The sequence below is a fragment of the Crocuta crocuta genome, unplaced genomic scaffold, assembly GCF_008692635.1.
Source record: "Crocuta crocuta isolate KB4526 unplaced genomic scaffold, BGI_CrCroc_1.0 scaffold541, whole genome shotgun sequence".
In the NCBI taxonomy this organism is placed as follows: Eukaryota; Metazoa; Chordata; class Mammalia; order Carnivora; family Hyaenidae; genus Crocuta; species Crocuta crocuta.
Genome location: NW_027531901.1, coordinates 796,252 through 812,921, shown reverse-complemented (window position 1 = coordinate 812,921; position 16,670 = coordinate 796,252). Strand labels below are relative to the sequence as shown.

Sequence of the window (16,670 nt, the reverse complement as noted above, 5' to 3'; positions counted from 1 at the left end):
CACATCCCTAACGACCACCAAGGAGCTTAAAGACGGAGCTGCCCGGGCCCTGCCCGCCGGAGACTCAGGCTCAGCCATGGGGTGGCCTAGCCTCAAGGTGAAGAACCCCTCCTCCTCCAGGTGCCGAAGCTCCTCCGAGGCCCAGACGCTCCGCGTTGGGCCGGCTCGGTCTCCCTCCTGGGCGTGGCCTGGACGCCCCTCCACGGGGTGGGGGGCCTGCGCCCCTCCAGGCGACCCTCCAGCAGTCCCCTGGATGCACTCAGCACCCCCGTCAGCACAGGAGTCTCTCCGTGGAGACTCGGCCGTGCTGTGCCCCTGGATCCCCAGCAGCTTGCCCGGCGCCTGGCTGCGGCTCAGGGACGGCTGGCTAAGCAGACGAGGGAAGGTGCCCCTGCCCGTGTGTGTCCCGATGCAGAGCGAGCCTGAGAGAACAGAGCATCCGAGGCCCCGCACACTCAGGGACCCGGGCTGGGCAAGGGCAAGCCCGGCGCTCAGGACGAAAGCCGCTGTCACTGACATGGCCCGCCGCTGGCCTCGCCCCAGCCTGGCCCTCAGGGTCCTCGGTAGCCAGGCTCCTGGATTCCTGGGTCCCCGCGTCCCTCCGGGCCTCGCCCACCGCCCGGCACAGCCTGAGCGCGAGCCCCTTACCGCAGGGGCTGGAGTTGTTCAAGCGAAGGACCCGTGTGACTGTGTCTCCCCCGGAGACCTGGGTGCCAAATCTGGAGGCGGGAGAGCAGGCTCAGCGCAGCCCTAGCCGCGCCCCCCTGCGCAGGCCTGGCCCCCCCACCCCCCGCGCAGGCCTGGCTCCACCCCCCGCGCAGGCCTGCTTCAGGGAGGGGCTGGGGCTGAGGCAGGGAGGAGGCCCACACTGGTCCGTCCTGAAGTCGCGGGGGCCCTGGGCTGGAGGCCTTCCCCGTGCGGTGGCCTGGTAGCACCCACGCCCCCTGCCCCCCCACCGACCCAGCAGATCCCCTCTCGTGGTGCGGGGCCCCAGGCCCGGCCCTGACCTCAGGCCACACGGACTATCTGCTACCTCTGCCCCCCCCCCAAGTCCTCCGCAACGTGGGACAGCAGCCATGGCCCCGGAGGCCTCTCTCCCCGGGGCAGCCCTGCTCTGGGGCCTTCTTGCTGGGTGGCACCAAGCGGCTTCGGGCAGCTGGAGAGCCACGGGCGGGGTGGGCAGCCGCGCTGGAGGCAGAGGGTTTCAAGGCTTGGAGGATGAGGCTGGTGGGGGAAGGGTCACCTGATGACAGGCTCCTTCTGCACCTGGTCCATGGTGCAGTAGGTGGTCCTCAGGGAGCTGAGGGGGCAGCCCACCACCGCCATGTGCACCGGGATGACGACGGGCGGCAGGTCCCCCACCTGCACACACGCCGGTCCTTTGTCACCCTTGCTGCCACGGCACTCCCTGGCTCCCCATCCCCCCGGGTCAGGGCCTCCCTTCCCCTAACAAGACAACACACCCCACCCCGCCCCCACCCCAAGGACCGGTTTTCAACTGTCCCTGTGTCCTCCACACGGAGCCCACGCGCAGCAGGCGCCCGCGTCATGCCGGGTGAGTGGAGGTCCCACGGGAGAGCCAGGGGATGCACCCAGGGCCGGTGACAGTGTGGCTCTGGGAGGCCCTTCCTGCCTGTCCACACCCGCTGCCCCGCGGGCCACGCGTCCGGGCCCATCAGATTCCCACGCCCTCCCCAGCGCGGAGACGGGGTGGGAGGTTCTGCTCATGAGAGCCCCTCCTGCCCGCGTCCCTGTCGTTGCCGCGAATNTCGACGCGCAGCTGCTGGTGGCCACCCAGCAGGCCCTGGGGGGGGCAGGCGAAGAAGGCGGCCCCCTTCCCATGGGACAGCATGCTCTCCATCAGGGCTGGGCGGGAGCCAGAGCGGAGCTTCAGGGCCCCCGGGGAGGGCTGAGGTCCAAACCTCAGGAGTCAGCACCGCACCCACCAGACCAGCCGCTCCACCGCCCTCCTCCCGGGAGCCCAGAACCCTTCTCTGCCCCTTGGGGGCCACACCCCAGTGGGAAACGTCTGTTCGGAGCTGCCACCCAACACAGTGAAAACCAGGCCCTGTGCATGGGCCAGAAGATGGCCTCCTTCCAAAGGGGGCCCCGGAGGGCCATGGCCCTCTCAGCGGTCTTGCTAGAAAAGGCGCTGACGTGGGGTCTGTGGCCAGGGCCCCCTCCCCGCGGCCGGCAGCCCACAGCCTGAGGACGCCCAGGAAACCCCGCTCTGGCCCACCCCAGGGTTCTTACTCAGCCGTTCTCGCTTGGCCAAGTGTTCTCGAATCCGCGACGTCTTCAGCAGGGCAGGGGGCATGTCAGGGCTTTACCAGACGACCCGGAAACAGCATGGAGCCGTCAGGGCCGTCCCCAGAGCTGAACCCCCTCTCCCAGCGACCAGCACCCTCTCAGGGGAGGACTCAGGTCTGCCCACCTCCCTTGGGGCCGGCCACACCCCTGCCACCCAAAGCACCCCAGCTACAGGCCACCCTCCAGCCTGGGGATGCCTTCTGAGAAGCGCCGGAGGACGCTGGGTAGGGAGTCAGGCCTGGGCTCTGGGCCCTAGGGATCCCAGATACAAGCCCGCCCCGCAGCCAGCCTTCTGCAAAAGGCCCGGCATCGAGCGAACGCTAACTTCCCTAGAGCGGGGAAGTGAAGGGTCATAAACCGTTGGTGGCTCCCGCCACCCACGGCCATGGTTTTTGTGCTGGGCTCCCCCTGACCCGAGAGGGTCAACGGTGAGGTGTCTGCTGGTGAACCGCCGATTTCTGGGGTGTAACTACTGCTGCCTGGCTGAGTTCCAGTCGGAGCTTTGCACAATGCCTCTGCCACAGCACCTGCCTGACCTACCGGAACCTTCCACCTCGCCACGACCCCAGCCTCTCCCGCAGGCCCCCCCAGGGTGTGGGAGGTGGGCCGGCGGGAACTGCTTCTCCGCATTTCTCCCGTCTCAGAGCACGGAGATCTCACTCCTGACACGGGCCGGCCTCTGGCCACCTGAGCCACCGCCCCCCGCCGGGACCTGCGCCTGGAAAAGCACACTTACAGGCTGGGTTTCCGACTCGGGCTGTTTTGGGGGCTCCCGAAGTACTCAAACTTGAGGGTGAAAGGCGTCTGTATCGGGGAGCGGTTGGTCAGGATGAGCTGGCGGCTCACGCGGGTCCACAGGGGCACCGTGGAGCCAAAGTCCAGGCGGAGCTCCTCCAGGCGGTCTGGCCGCGGCTCTGCGCCGGGGACACTGTCCCGGGCCCGGGGCACCACGTTACATGCCGCCCTTGGCCCTGCCCGGCCAGCCTGCTTGGGCGGGAGTGCGAGAGCTGCCCGCACGCGAGGTGCACCCTGCACCGCCTCCCGCTCAGCTGTCACCCCAGGACACACCCGAGTGGCCAGCGGGGCCTCAACTCCATACACTCTCCCTGCCCCTGGGCGACGGGCCTCCTGTGGGAAAGTCCAGGCTGCCTGCGGCCTGTCCCTGGGGCTCCGACCCGCCCGGACATCACGCCAGCAAGTGTGGGGGGGGGGGGCGGCGCACAGGCCAGGGCTGCGTAGGGAGGCCTGTTCCCACAGAGGAGGTGAGGGTCCTTCTTGGCGCGGAATCAGCTGGGAGTGTGCTGGTCCCACAGGGCACCACTGGTAGGCTCGTCCCTTGTACGGTCCCTCACCCCCCGGGCCCCGGCTCACCTGCCGTCAGGGTCCCCCGCAGAGATGGCAATAGCCACCTGCAGTCCCTGGGGCTTCCCAGAAATGCCCAGGACCAGCGGCTCCTTCATGCCTGACACCGTGCAAGGGAGGGCCAGGTCGCTCAGCTCGTCCTGTAAGAGAGCCCCCCGGGGACACGTCACTGCAGCCCAGCCCGGGGGCGGCCTCAGATGTCGTCCCTCGCACGGTGGCCGCCGTGGGGCGCCCAGCGCAAAGGTCTGCGCCTCTGTGCAGTCTCACTCCGTGGAAGCGTCCCCGGTCCCTCCCTCAGGGAGCCTCGCCTGGCGCCTTCCTCGGGCTCCTGGTTCAGCCCGCTCCACACATCGGGGCCTGAAGGAGGGGAGACCCCTGGGAGGGCCCTTGGAGAAGCGACACGCTTACTCTGACGTTGCTACGACAGAAATAAAGCCCTTCCCACGCAAGGTCCGCTCTGCGCCCGAGCCCACGTGCCCATCACCCTCGAGCTCAGACGCAGCTGAGAAAGAAAGTCTACGGCTTCCACGTGTGTCTGTGAGGAAGTGAGACTGTGTCTGTGCATCTCCCCACAAGACCCACAAACAGAGAGCCAGCAACCAGCCCTGACGGCCTTCCTGGGGCCGTGCCGGGGCCCCTCCCGGGAAGGGAGGCCGCCTCCAGCCCCCCAGCATCTGGGCAATTGGAAAGCGGGGCCCACCTCTGGCTGCAGGGGTTGGGGGGGCGGTCAGCTGGAGCCGAAGGCCAGACATGGGCCCGCTGGGGCCTGCTCCGGGCTCCCTGACCTTGTATCCGTAGAGAGCAGGCCTCACAGCAATGGGGACCCCAGACCCAATCGAGGCAGGCCTCCCTGCCCGTGCAGAGCCACAGGGTGCCCCCTGGCCCCCCAGCCCCCCGCCACCTCACCCACCTGGGTGTGGGCCGTCAACTCCAGGATGAGCTGGCGCTCCTCGCTGGGGCCCAGCGTGCCGCGTCTCGGGGACACCTTGGCCGTGCAGAGGTGTGCTTGGCGCCCCAGCAGCTGGCAGACACACAGACGGGGCTGCTGGCACGCGCTGGGGTCGCTGCGCGGACCCAGGNCGGTCCTTTTGCATCCCCTTCCCGACCCTGCAGGAGCCTCACCCCTGCCAGGAGCTGCTGGGCTGGACGAGCTGCCCCGGGAGGTCTAGGGTGCTGGGGAGCAGAGGGCACCTGCCTCTACGGGCACCGCGCTGCCCACCATGGCACGTGAGGCAAGCGCCACAGCAGCCCCTCGGGCGGCGCCTGGATGGGCTCCTGCTGCCGCGTGGACCGGTCACGGGCTGGGCTGGCGGGGTGTGCCGAGCTGGCTGCCCCAGCCCCTCCCGCTCAGGGAGGGAACTGGGACCCCCCGAAGGCAGGGCAGGGAAAACCGGACCAGACGTGCCGCTCCTTCAAGGAGCCCAGCGTTTCTGTACGTGGCGGGGCAACGGACAGGCCGCGGGGGAGAGGTGAGCCTGTCTCCTGGGGAGCGCCTGGGGGGCAGCGTCCCTCCCCGCAGGGGCCTCGGCGCTGAGGGCCGCAGCCTGGTGCCTGGCCGGGCGGCCGCTCACCTTGCCCCAGTGGAACCAGGTGGGCAGGAGCGTGCCGTTGACGAGTGTCGCGGTCGCCTTGGCGGGCACGCCCAGGTACAGGCTGCTGACCTCCACGTGGCTGCTCTGCAGGTACACGAAGGGCTCCTGCACGTCAGCGTATACAGGCAGGTAGCTGGACACAGGGAGAACAGAAGAGACAGAACCATCGTTATTTCAGGTGATACAATGGCCTACATAGAAAATCCCGAGTAATCCAGGTTTTAAAAATTCCTAAAAAATAAATAACAAGAAAACGATCTCCTACAGCTAATGAGTCAGCAAAGTCACAGGGTACAAACTACAAAAACTAATAACACTTGCATATGGTAACAACGAACATGTGGATACAGAAATTAAAAATACAATAAATACTACTGACAATTGCTCAGAAACACTGAAATACTTAGATATAAACCTAATAAAGCCTGTACAGGATTTGTATGCTAAAAACTACAAAGCCAGATGAAAGAAATCTAAGATTTAATAAACAGAGACAGACTATGTTCATGGATTAAAACACTCAACGGAGTAAAGATGTCAATTCTCTACATACTGGTCTATAGGTTTAACACAATTCTTATGAAACTCCCAGAAAGGATTTTTGTAAATATAGACGAGCTCATTATAAAATCTATATGGAAAGACAAAGGACACAGAAGAGCTAAAACAATTTTTAAAAGAATAATAAAGTAAGAAATCACTGCACTGGCTGTCAGACTTACTATAATGGCTACAGTAATCAAGATAGTGAACTATTTCTTGAGAGACAGACACACAGATCAGTGGACCAGTATAGAAAACCTAGAAATACAGTCACACAGATATATCTGGCTGAGTTCTGTTTTCGTTTTTGAGGAATAGAGATAACGTGTATTTTGCTTTTCCCTTTTTATTTTGAGATAACTATAGATTCACATTGCAGCTAAAACAAAAATTACACAAGAATTCTGTATACCCTTCACTCAATTTCCTCAATGGTAATGTCTTGCAAAACTGTAGTATAATATCATAGCCAGGAGATTAATATGGATACAAGCCAGCAAGCTTGTTCAGACTCCACCGGGTTCACACGCACTCATTTGCTTGCATTTAATTCCTAGCCATTTTGGCACATATGTAGGTGCACATAACATCACTGCGGTCAAGAAACAAAAATAGCTCCGTGACAAGGATGCCTGGGCTACCCTTTTCTTGGGGGAGGGGAATGCTTATTTATTTTGAGAGAGAGAGAGAGAGAGAGAGAGGGAGGGAGGCTCCCATGGAGCCCAGCCTCACAAACCATGAGATCACAATGTGGGCCAAAATCAAGAGTCCGAAGCTTTACCGACTGAGCCCCCAGGCGCCCCTGGGGCTACCTTCTAGGTACAGCCATGGTCCTTTCTCTAGCTCCTCTTCCCTCCCCAGCTCCTGGTAACTACTAGGCTGGTTCACCAGCTCCATAATTTTAAGAATACTATACTAGGGCGCCTGGGGGGCTCAGTCGGTTAAGTGTCTGACTTCAGCTCAGGTCATGATCTCACGGTTCGTGGGTTCAAGCCCCATGTCCGGCTCTGTCCAGCTCGGAGCCTGGAGCCTGCTTCAGATTCTGTATGTATCTCCCTCTCTCTCTGACCCTCCCCTGCTCATGCTGTCTCTCTCTCAAAAATAAATAAAACATTTAAAAAAAATTTTTTAAAAAGAATACTATATAAATGGAATCATATAACATGTAATCTTTGACATTTACTTTTTTTCACCTGGCATAATTCTCTAAGATCCATCCAAGTTGTTGTGTAAGTCAGTAGTTGGTTTTCTTTCTCGCTGAGCTGTGAGTGTTCCATGGTGTGAATGTACTGCAGTTTGTTTAAACTATTCACATGTTGGGGCGCCTGGGTGGCTCAGTCAGTTAAGGGTCGGACTCTTGATTTTGGCTCAGGTCACGATCTGACAGTTTGTGAGATTGAGCCTCAGGGCCAGCTTGGATTTTCTTCTCTCTCCCTCTTTCTCTGCCCCTCCCCGATGCACACATGCACTCTCTCCCCTCCTCAAAATAAACAAACTTTAAAAAAAAAAAAACAAAACACCGTTCATCTGCTGAAGAATTTTGAGTTGTCCCAAATGATTTTTGACAAAAAGTATACAACCAATATAATATGAGAAGAACAGTCTTTCAACAAATGACACTGGGAGAATAATTAGATACCTATAGGCAAAAATAAAGTTCTACCTAAACCTCACAACTTATATAAAAATTAACTCAAAAATGTGTCACAAACTTAAATGTAAAATGGAAACCTAAAAAATGTTTAGAAAACAACAGAGGAAAAATTTTAGGACCCAAAAGCACAATTCATAAAAGAAAAATTTTTTAATTAAATTAATTTAAATTTTAAAAAATGTTTGCTATGTAAAAGACCTTTTTTCCTTCAAAAGACAAAATTGCAGACTGAGAGAAAATATTTGTAAACCACATACTGGACAAAAGACTTGTATCTAAAATATGTAAAGAACTCTTAAACAACCCAATTAGAAAATGACATAAAGGGGCACCCGGGTAGCTCAGTAAGTTAAGTGTCTGACTCTTGATTTCAGCTCAGATCATGGTCCCAAGGGTCATGGGATCAAGCCCTGTGGCTCCACACTGAGCATGGATCCTGTCTGAGATTCTGTCAGTCCCTCTCTCCCTCCCTCTCTCTCTGCCCCTCTCCCCTACTCATGTGTACTCTCTCTAATAAAATAAAAAGAAAACGACATAAAAATTTCACCAAAGAGAATAGCAGATAGCAAATAAGTACATGAAATATGTTCAAAATCATTAGCCATTTGGAAAACACAAATAATAATCAATCTGAGTATGGGTTAATATCCCTATAAACCTATCAGAATGACTCAAATAAAAAATAGTGATAACACCAAATGCTAAGAAGGATATGGAGAAACTAGATCACTGACGTGTCGCTGTGAGAATGTAAAATGACAAAGCCGCTCAGTCTGCAAAATTTTTTGGCAATTTCTTACAAAACCAAACACTCACTTACCATACACCTGGCATTGTTATTCTTGAACATTTATCCTAGGGAAATGAAAACACATGTCCATACAATGACCTGAATGCAAATATTCATAGCAGCTTTGTTCATAATAGCTAAAACCAGAGACAGCCCCAGTGTCCTTTCAAGGGTGCTGCTTAAACTGGCAGGTTCATGCCATGGAACTCTACTCAGCAGCAAAAAGGAATCAACTCTTCACGCAGGCAACTTGGAAAGCTCTCAAGGGAATTATGCCCAGTGGGGGAGGAGGAGAAACCCATCTCAAAGGTTACATATGGCAGGATTCAACACACTTGAAATAAACAAATTGCAGATATGGAAGACAGAATTGGTTGGTTTGATAATTCCAAAACCCATGACAGACTGAGTCTGGTTCTGACTCTTGCTCTGTCTCTTCAGACTGTGTGGGGGTTTTATTCGTGCCTCTTCGTGTGCCTCATAATTTTTTGCTGGAAGCTGGACATTATGTATTGAGAAATCAGAACTGATATAGAGCTTTGGCATCAAGTGTTCTGTTCATCTGTCTGAGTCGGGCTGCATTTACTGTTTGCTGTATCTGTGGGTGGCGGACGCTTCAGTGTCGTCTGTTGTTCTTTTTTCTCTCCCTTGTTGTTCTAAAAAAAAACTTTTTTTAACTCTTTTTTTAATTAATTATTTTTGAGAGCGCAAGCGAGCATGAGTGCACACAAGCAGGGGAGGAGCAGAGAGAGAGAGAGAGAGAGAGAGAGAGAGAATCTAAAGTAGCTCCAGGCTCTGAGCTGTCTGCACAGAGCCTGTCTAGGGGCTCAAACTCACAAACTGTGAGATCATGACTTCAGCCGAAGTCAGATGCCCAACCGATTGAGCCATCCTACAACCTTCTTTCTTTTTGGGGGGAGGGTCTGGGTCATACAGGGCCTTGTAGGCTATTTTATTTTTATTACTATTTAAAAAAATAATTTATTGTCAAGTTGGCTAACACAGTGTACAATGCACTCTTGGTTTTGGGAGTAGATTCCCGTGGTTCATCACTTACATATGATACCCAGTGCTCACCCCAACAAGAGCCTTCCTCAGTGCCCATCCCCCATTTTCTCCTCCCCCATCAACCCTCAGTTTGTTCACTGTATTTAAGAGTCTCTTGTGGTTTGCCTCCCTCCCTCTCTGTTTGTTACTATTTTTTCCCTTCCCTTCTCCCCATTGCCTTAAGTTTCTCAAGTTCCACATATGAGTGAAAACATATGGTATCTTTCTCTGAATCTTTCTCTGACTTATTTCACTCAGCATAATACCCTCCAATTCCATCCACGTTGCTGCAAATGGCATGATTTCATTCTTTCTCATTGCCAAGTAGCATTGCATTGTGTATATAAACCACATCTTCCTGATATCCATTCATTAGTTCATGGGCATTTAGGCTCTTTCCACAATTTGGCTATTGTTGAAAGCACTACTATAAACACTGGGGTGCATGTGCCCCTGTGAATCAGCACTCCTGTATCCCTTGGGTAAATTCCTAGCTGTGCTATTGCTGGGTCCTATGGTTGTTCTATTTTTGATTTTTTGAGGGAGACATGAAGACCAGAGAGAGCTGGGGTTGAGTAATTTCCCCTCCCCCATGTCAAATGAAGCTCTTGTAGTCTTTCCCTTGCTGGGCAGGACTTGTGGAGAACACTCTGGACGTTTTTCGAAGCGGTTCTTTCCCCACCCCCAACACCCCTTGGACATATTTCAGAATGGCTATTTTCCCCTTCCCCTGACCAAACTGGAGAATTTTCCTCCAATGTTCACCACAAGAACCTAGTGAGTCTCCAGCATTTTTACCTCTCATGTGAGACCACACAGCATCCAGGAATTCGTTGAAGCTGCTGCTTAGATGTCCCTACCATGACCGGATTCAGCAGCGTCTGCTGCACACACTGCCCTATGTTCTCTGCATTCACCCATCGCTTTGGTTCTTGGGGTGGCTGCTCCATGACCCCAATTCTCTAATGAAAAATTATTGTTTCAGGGGTGCCTGGGTGGCTCAGTTGGTTAAGTGCCCGACTTCGGCTCAGGTCATGATCTCATAGTACATGAGTTCAAGCCCCTCATCGGGCTCTGTGCGTCAGCACAGCACAACTCAGAGCCTAGAGCCTGCTTCGGATTCCGTGTCTCTCTCTCTCTCTGTCTTTTAAATCAGATAGAATGGGGATGCCTACGTGGCTTAGTCAGTTAAGTTTCCGACTTTGGCTCAGGTCATGATCTGTGCTGACACTCAGAGCCTGGAGCCTGCTTTGGATTCTGTGTCTCCCTCTCTCTCTACCCCTCTCCTGCTCACACTCCGTCTATCAAAAAATAAATAAACATTTTAAAAAAAGATTAAAAATAAATAAATCAGATAGAATAAAACAGTTACAAGCAAAAATATGTTTAAATTGTCATTTATACTACCTATGTGTTCACCTTGATGTATTTGTATCAGTTAGGCTTCCACCAGAGAAACAGAATGAGTATGTATAGTTATTACAGCAAATTACCTTACATGACACGTGCCAAGACAAGCAATGGGTTCTAATAAACGGAGCTAGGACTGGTTATCTGAGAACGACGCTGGACCCCCTCCTCACCATATGCAACAACTAACTCAAAACGGATCAGACATCTAAATACATGAATGAAAACTACAGAACTCTTGGAAGAAAATTGTTGTGCACATTAGATTAGCCAATGGTCATTTTTAGATATAACCTCAAAAGCACAAGCTACAAAAAAGAAGACGGACTTCATCAAAACTACAAATTTTTATGCTTTGCAGTAAACCATCAAGAAAGTGAAAAGACAATCCTCAGAATGGGAGAAAATATTTGAAAATCATATACCTAGTAAGAGACTTACATCTAGAATATATAAAGAATGCTTACAACTCCAGAGTAAAAAGACAATCCCATTTTTCAAAGTGGGCTAAGATCTCAATAGACAGATCTCCAGAGAAGACACACAAACAGCCAATAAGCACATGAAAGACGCAAAACATTATGTGACACCAGGAAGACATAAACCAACTCCTCCACGAAATACCACTTGGCACACACTGGGACGACGGCCGTTAGGAGAGGTTGGAGGATGTGGATAGAGGAGCGGGGTAGAGAAGGGTGGAGAGCGGCTCAGGACCAGCACTGCTCCACCTGCAGCGTTATATTTTATCACGCACCGTTTGTAGAAAATTGTAGATAAAGAATAAAGAAGTGGGCGCCTGGGGGGCTCCGTCAGTTAGGCATCTGGCCCTTGATCTTGGCTCAGGTCGTGAGCTCACAGTTCACGAGTTGGGGCCCCACGTGGGGCTCTGCGCTGGCCATTCGGAGCCTGCTGGGGACTCTCTCTCTCTCAGAATAAACCTGGAGGCAAAGGCCCTGCAGAGCTTCGCTAACAGAGGGGCGCAGCCCAGCGCACACCCGCCACACCCGCCCCGGCGGCGCAGCAGGGCTAGGCTGCGGCTCCCGGGCTCCCTGAGGAGCGTGGGTTTGGCCCCGCACGGCCCCGGGCGCTCACTCTCCCGAGGGAAACCACCGAGGCCCGCGTTCCTGGTCACAAAGGCCGGTCCGGGATGCCCTCCCCAGGGCCCCTCCTCCGCCTGCGTCCGGGAGCCGCGGACGAGGAAGAGGGGTGCTCCCTGGGGGACCCGCACCCCCGGCTCCGCGCGCAAACCTGCTTCTCCTCCCGCTCAAAACCCGGCGGGCGGCCCCGGGAAGGGGGGAAGGACCCCAGCCCAAGTGGGAGGAAATAAAAATCAGTTTCCCGGGGAGCCGGGGGTTAGGGTGCGGGGTCGCCGGGCAGGGGGGCCCAGCCCCGGCTGCGGGCAGCTCCCAGGCTGGTGACCCCGTGTTTCCGGCAGCTGCCAGCGCACCTTCCGACTCGCACGCGGCCTTCAGAACGGCAGAGACAGGAGCGGAAACAGGGAGACTTGACCTTCGCACGGAAGGCCCGGGACCCGCGACGAACAGCCCACTGAACACACGCGCAGAGAGGCGCTGGCGGGACCCCCGGCAGCGGGCACAGGACAAGACCCCGGCGCCTGCCCCTGCGGACGGAGCGTCCCGGGCAGTCTGCACGCTGTAGGCGAAGGTNCTCTTCCCCACCCCATCAACCCTCAGTTTGTTCTCTGTATTTAAGATTCTCCTATGGTTTGCCTCCCTCCCTCTCTATTTAAAACTATTTTTTGGGGGGGCACCTGGGTGGCTTAGTCGGTTAAGCGGCCGACTTTCGCTTGGGTCATGATCTCGCGGTTCATGGGTTCGAGCCCCGCGTCGGGCTCTGTGCTGACTGCCAGCTCAGAGCCTGTAGCCTGTTTCAGTCTGTGTCTCCCTCTCTCTCTGACCCTCCCCTGCTCACGCTCTCTCTCTCTCTCCTAGAAATAAATAAAAAATATTAAAAAAAAAGAAAAAGTGAATCCTATGCTCCAAAATCCTTTGGGAACGGAGGGGGAGAAGTAGATGAAAATTGCAGGTGAAATAATATCAGCCGCGATTTGGTAATTATTGAAGCTGGTGGGTACATGGCAGCTCATAATGCTGCTCTATTTGCATCTAGGTAAGTTTTCCACAAGAAAGAAAACCAGGCAGGGAGGCAGGCAGGCAGCGGGGAGTGTGCCTCCCAGAATACAGTGGTGTCTACTCATTTCAGTGTGTCACAGTTTCGGCATCCATTCTCCTGGTGACGGACATTCAAGGTTTCCAGGCTTCCACTGCATGAGCAGCCTGGCTGTGAGCATCGGCGAGAGCACTCGGCTCCCAGTGCACGTGTGCGTGTCCCTCTGGGATGACACCCCCAGGGGCCACCGCTGGGTCACAGGGGATGCACGCGGTTCACTGGGTAACGCAAAGTGCGGTTCAAAGTGATCATACTAATTTACAACCTTAGCACACACCCTAGAAGGGTTATAATGTTACCAGTGAATTCTCTCTGGGGAAAGGATGTCGAAGCGCTTAGCGCCGCCACCACCAGCGTCCTGTGAGAAGCCGCCGAGTGTGTCGCGGCGGCCTCCCCACTCCCCTCACCTCCAGGCCCCGTTGACCACCTCCAGCTCCAGGACCGTCTGCAGACGCTGGCACCGCTTGGCCTCCAGGGCGACGCTCACCCTGCACTCCCCCAGAGCATGAATCTGGCCGCTCGAGGGCTCCATGTCGAAGGGAGACACCTAATTCAGAGGGTGGCGCAGAGGGATGAGGGGTGAGCGCACTTGGGGGTGCAGAGCTGCCAGCTTTCCTGTCCTGCCGGAGACCGGGAGGCTGACCCAGGGGCCCCGTGTTCGCCCCGCCTCGTGAGGGAGGCACTGCATGTGGGAAGGTAGCACCCAGGAGGCTGCTCTCCCTCTTGGGTCCCTTCATTCCCGGAGAGTGTGACAGGGAGGGCCCTAGCCTGGAGGCCCGCCCTCTCCTACCGCCACCTCCCACCCAGCTGCCGGGGTGGGGGGGGGCAGGTGGGTCCCAGACCAGGTTGGTCCTGGTTGCGGGGGCTTGTCTTGGGCCCTGCGCTCTCTTGCTTCTGACGGTGGGAGGGATGGGCTGGCCTAACTCTCAGCAAAAGTGGCTCTTGTGCCGGAGCTCTGCCGGTGAAGATCCTCACACGCATCTCCCCAGGGGTCCTGGGGGTGTGCTGCAGGCCGGGACGGGGTCCCTGTGCCCCTGACCTGAGCACATCTAACGCACCCCAAATCCAACGCTATTTCTGAGAGCTCAAAAGAATAGAGCACAGAGAACCGTAGAGATAGGATTCGTACCAGCCTCAATTAAGACATGAATCTTTATCTACGACGAAGTTGACAGCTACTTAAATTCTAAAACCCCAGACTGGGAATTCGAGAACCAGGAGCTGAAGATTCCACCTCCAACTAGCTGTGTGACCCTGGGGAAGCCGCTGCCCCTCTCTGTCTCTGTCAATAAGGAGGTTGGCTGTGGGTCTGGAAGTTTCCAGTGTGCTCTGGGAACCCAGTCCCACCTGGGGAAGGGGACTAGGGTGTGCGGAGAGGCCCGATGGGCCAGGGGGTGCCTAGCAAGGGGGGCTCTGGGTGGCCAGAGCAGTTATACTTCATGAGGGTGAGCCTGGAGGGAAAGCACTGAACTCCAAGCCTATGTAGCAGGGCACTCGCAGGGGTTCCTGGCAAGGCTGTGGGTGATGTGATGCAGTTGCATGGCCGCCAAGCGGCAGAGCGTCCCGCTGGAGAAGTGAGGCTGCCGCCCAGAAGGACAAGGCCGGTCAAGTGGGAAGGAACAGTGCCTGAGAAAGGGAATGGCCGCAGCAGGCAAGATGCACATGTGGCCGCACCCGCCTGTCCCCTGTCCTCTGTCCTAGGCTTCTGGATATGGAGGAGGAGGGGCAACGTTCTGACCCAGAGGGCGAGGGGGCAGGCAAGAGGGGATCTTGGCAGGAAGCAGTCAGAGGGAGGGTGCTTGCACCACGCAGACCCTGTCGGAGCCTCACAGGGACAACGGGGACCTAAAGCAGCTCCTAAGAAGCCCCGGCTGCCACTGTGTGAAGAGTGGGGGTGACTCGCGGTGATTTACATCATCATGATGATGATAATACTTAATCACCTTTAGGATCTTCTATTTTTACAAGAACAAGGAAAGGGCTATTTGAATGGAATCGAATCCTGTATTCTTTCTTGGAGCCCTTTCGTTTGGGCCACAAGCCCATGCCCGAGCGCCACCTGGTGGCCGGCACTCCAACTGCACGCACGATCCCTGGGAGGTTTGGAACTTTTGGGGCGAGCCCCTCCCGCCCGCACCTTCCTAGAGGCCTGGGAGCTTCCCGCGTTGCTTCCTAACTCAAGCTGCCTTTTTTTTTTTTTTATGTTTGTTTACTTTGAGAGCGCGAGCGAGCAAGCAGAGGAAGCGCAGAGAGAGTGAATCGCAAACAGGCTCCCTTCCGGCAGCACACAGCCCGACGCAGGGCTTGAACTCACGGTTATATCATGACCTGAGCTGAAACCGGGAGTCAGGTGCTTAACTGACCGAGCCACCCAGGCGCCCCCGGGCTGTTTCAACAGAGGGAAAAAGTCTTGTCCTATTTCCACATGAGATGGTAGAGGCAGGACAGGAAAATCCAGTTCAGGATTCGGTCCTGCTGGAGCGAGGCCCCGAGTGCTCAGAGAAGGGGGCACCGGGCACGCTGCCAGGCGGAGTCACCAGGCGGGCTCTTCCTCTGCACCAGTACCGGCCTCACTATCGCTACACCAAGGGTCGGCAGGCTCGTGGGGGCGGGGCGGGCCCCACTCAGTGTCCCGCCTCCCGTGGGGGCGGGGAGGGCGCCACTCGCAGTGTCCCGTCTCCCGTGGGGGCGGGGAGGGCCCCACTCAGTGTCCCGCCTCCTGTGGGGGCGGGGAGGCCCCACTCAGTGTCCCGCCTCCCGTGGGGGCGGGGAGGCCGCACTCAGTCTCCCGNGGCACGCCAGGCTCTCCCTCAGGCACCACGTGGCGGGGAGCTGGCTGGGGTTCCGGATGTGGAGGCCGCGGGCGGCCCTCTGCCCCGGGCGCAGCAGGCCAAACTGAAGGGCTGAGGCGCTGAGGACGAGCGTGGGCCCCTGAGACGCCGGGAGGGGCCTGTCACTGGGCGCCGGGATGGGCTCTGCGCCCTACCCCTCCCTTCCGGCCCACGCTGCTGCCCGGCCCCCAAAACAGCACCTTGAAGGCCGCCTCGATGTGTAACACCACCGGGGAGGGCGAGTTTTGGATCTCACACAGCAGGTCCTGGCTTGTTGGGCCGGGGGCCCCGCCGGTGAAGCTCAGCTCAAAATCCTCCACCTCGCTGGGCTCTGGGAGACACGGAGGGTGCGCCGGGCCCTCGCCGACGTCCCCACCACGTGCACCGCACGGGCTGACCTCGGGGCTCCACCCCCCGGAATCCCTGCACAGGCCCCGGGAGGCCCCGCACTACCTATGGTCCCCGCGCAGGGCTCCACCTCGATGACGTGGCAGTCACTGACCTTCCCCCACTGGTACCTGAGGGCCGACTTGCTGTTGCTCCACATCTGCAAGACAAGGCCGTCCAGCTCCCCAGNGCTTTTTCACGTTCGTGCCCACGTAGCTCTCCCCAGGCAGCACCAGGACGTAGGGCTCTAAGAGAACCCGGAAGGGCTCCGCCGAGCCCTTCACCTCCACCTCCAGCGCAATCACGTCATCCGCCGCGGAGGAGGGGNCCGGGCGCCAGGGCAAGGCCTGCTGGGGGCCGGGCTCCTCCGCCCCTTCCGCCACCCACCCCTCGTGCGGCCCGTCCCCGCTCACGTCACGGGCTCCGGGACGTCCTCCAGCACCATCTGGAGCACACTGTGAAAATCCCGGAGCTGCAGGGCAAACACAGCGCCCTGAGGACCAGGGGCACCCACTCAGGCTGCCCCGGAGATGCCTTCCCCTTCCTTCCCC

General features: G+C 56.8%; 1 protein-coding gene across 1 annotated transcript in view; it reads right to left on the bottom strand.

Moving 5' to 3' along the window:
- Window positions 1–16,670, bottom strand: part of DLEC1 (DLEC1 cilia and flagella associated protein) — a 69,182-nt gene that overhangs the window by 5,539 nt on the left and 46,973 nt on the right. Inside the window, 14 exon segments of the mRNA XM_077774008.1 lie at window positions 649–719; window positions 1,244–1,379; window positions 1,708–1,866; window positions 2,254–2,324; window positions 3,047–3,238; window positions 3,682–3,812; window positions 4,583–4,693; window positions 5,244–5,397; window positions 13,309–13,448; window positions 15,677–15,832; window positions 15,933–16,063; window positions 16,186–16,303; window positions 16,305–16,469; window positions 16,538–16,591. Of these exon segments, the coding sequence (XP_077630134.1) occupies window positions 649–719; window positions 1,244–1,379; window positions 1,708–1,866; window positions 2,254–2,324; window positions 3,047–3,238; window positions 3,682–3,812; window positions 4,583–4,693; window positions 5,244–5,397; window positions 13,309–13,448; window positions 15,677–15,832; window positions 15,933–16,063; window positions 16,186–16,303; window positions 16,305–16,469; window positions 16,538–16,591 (1,789 nt within the window).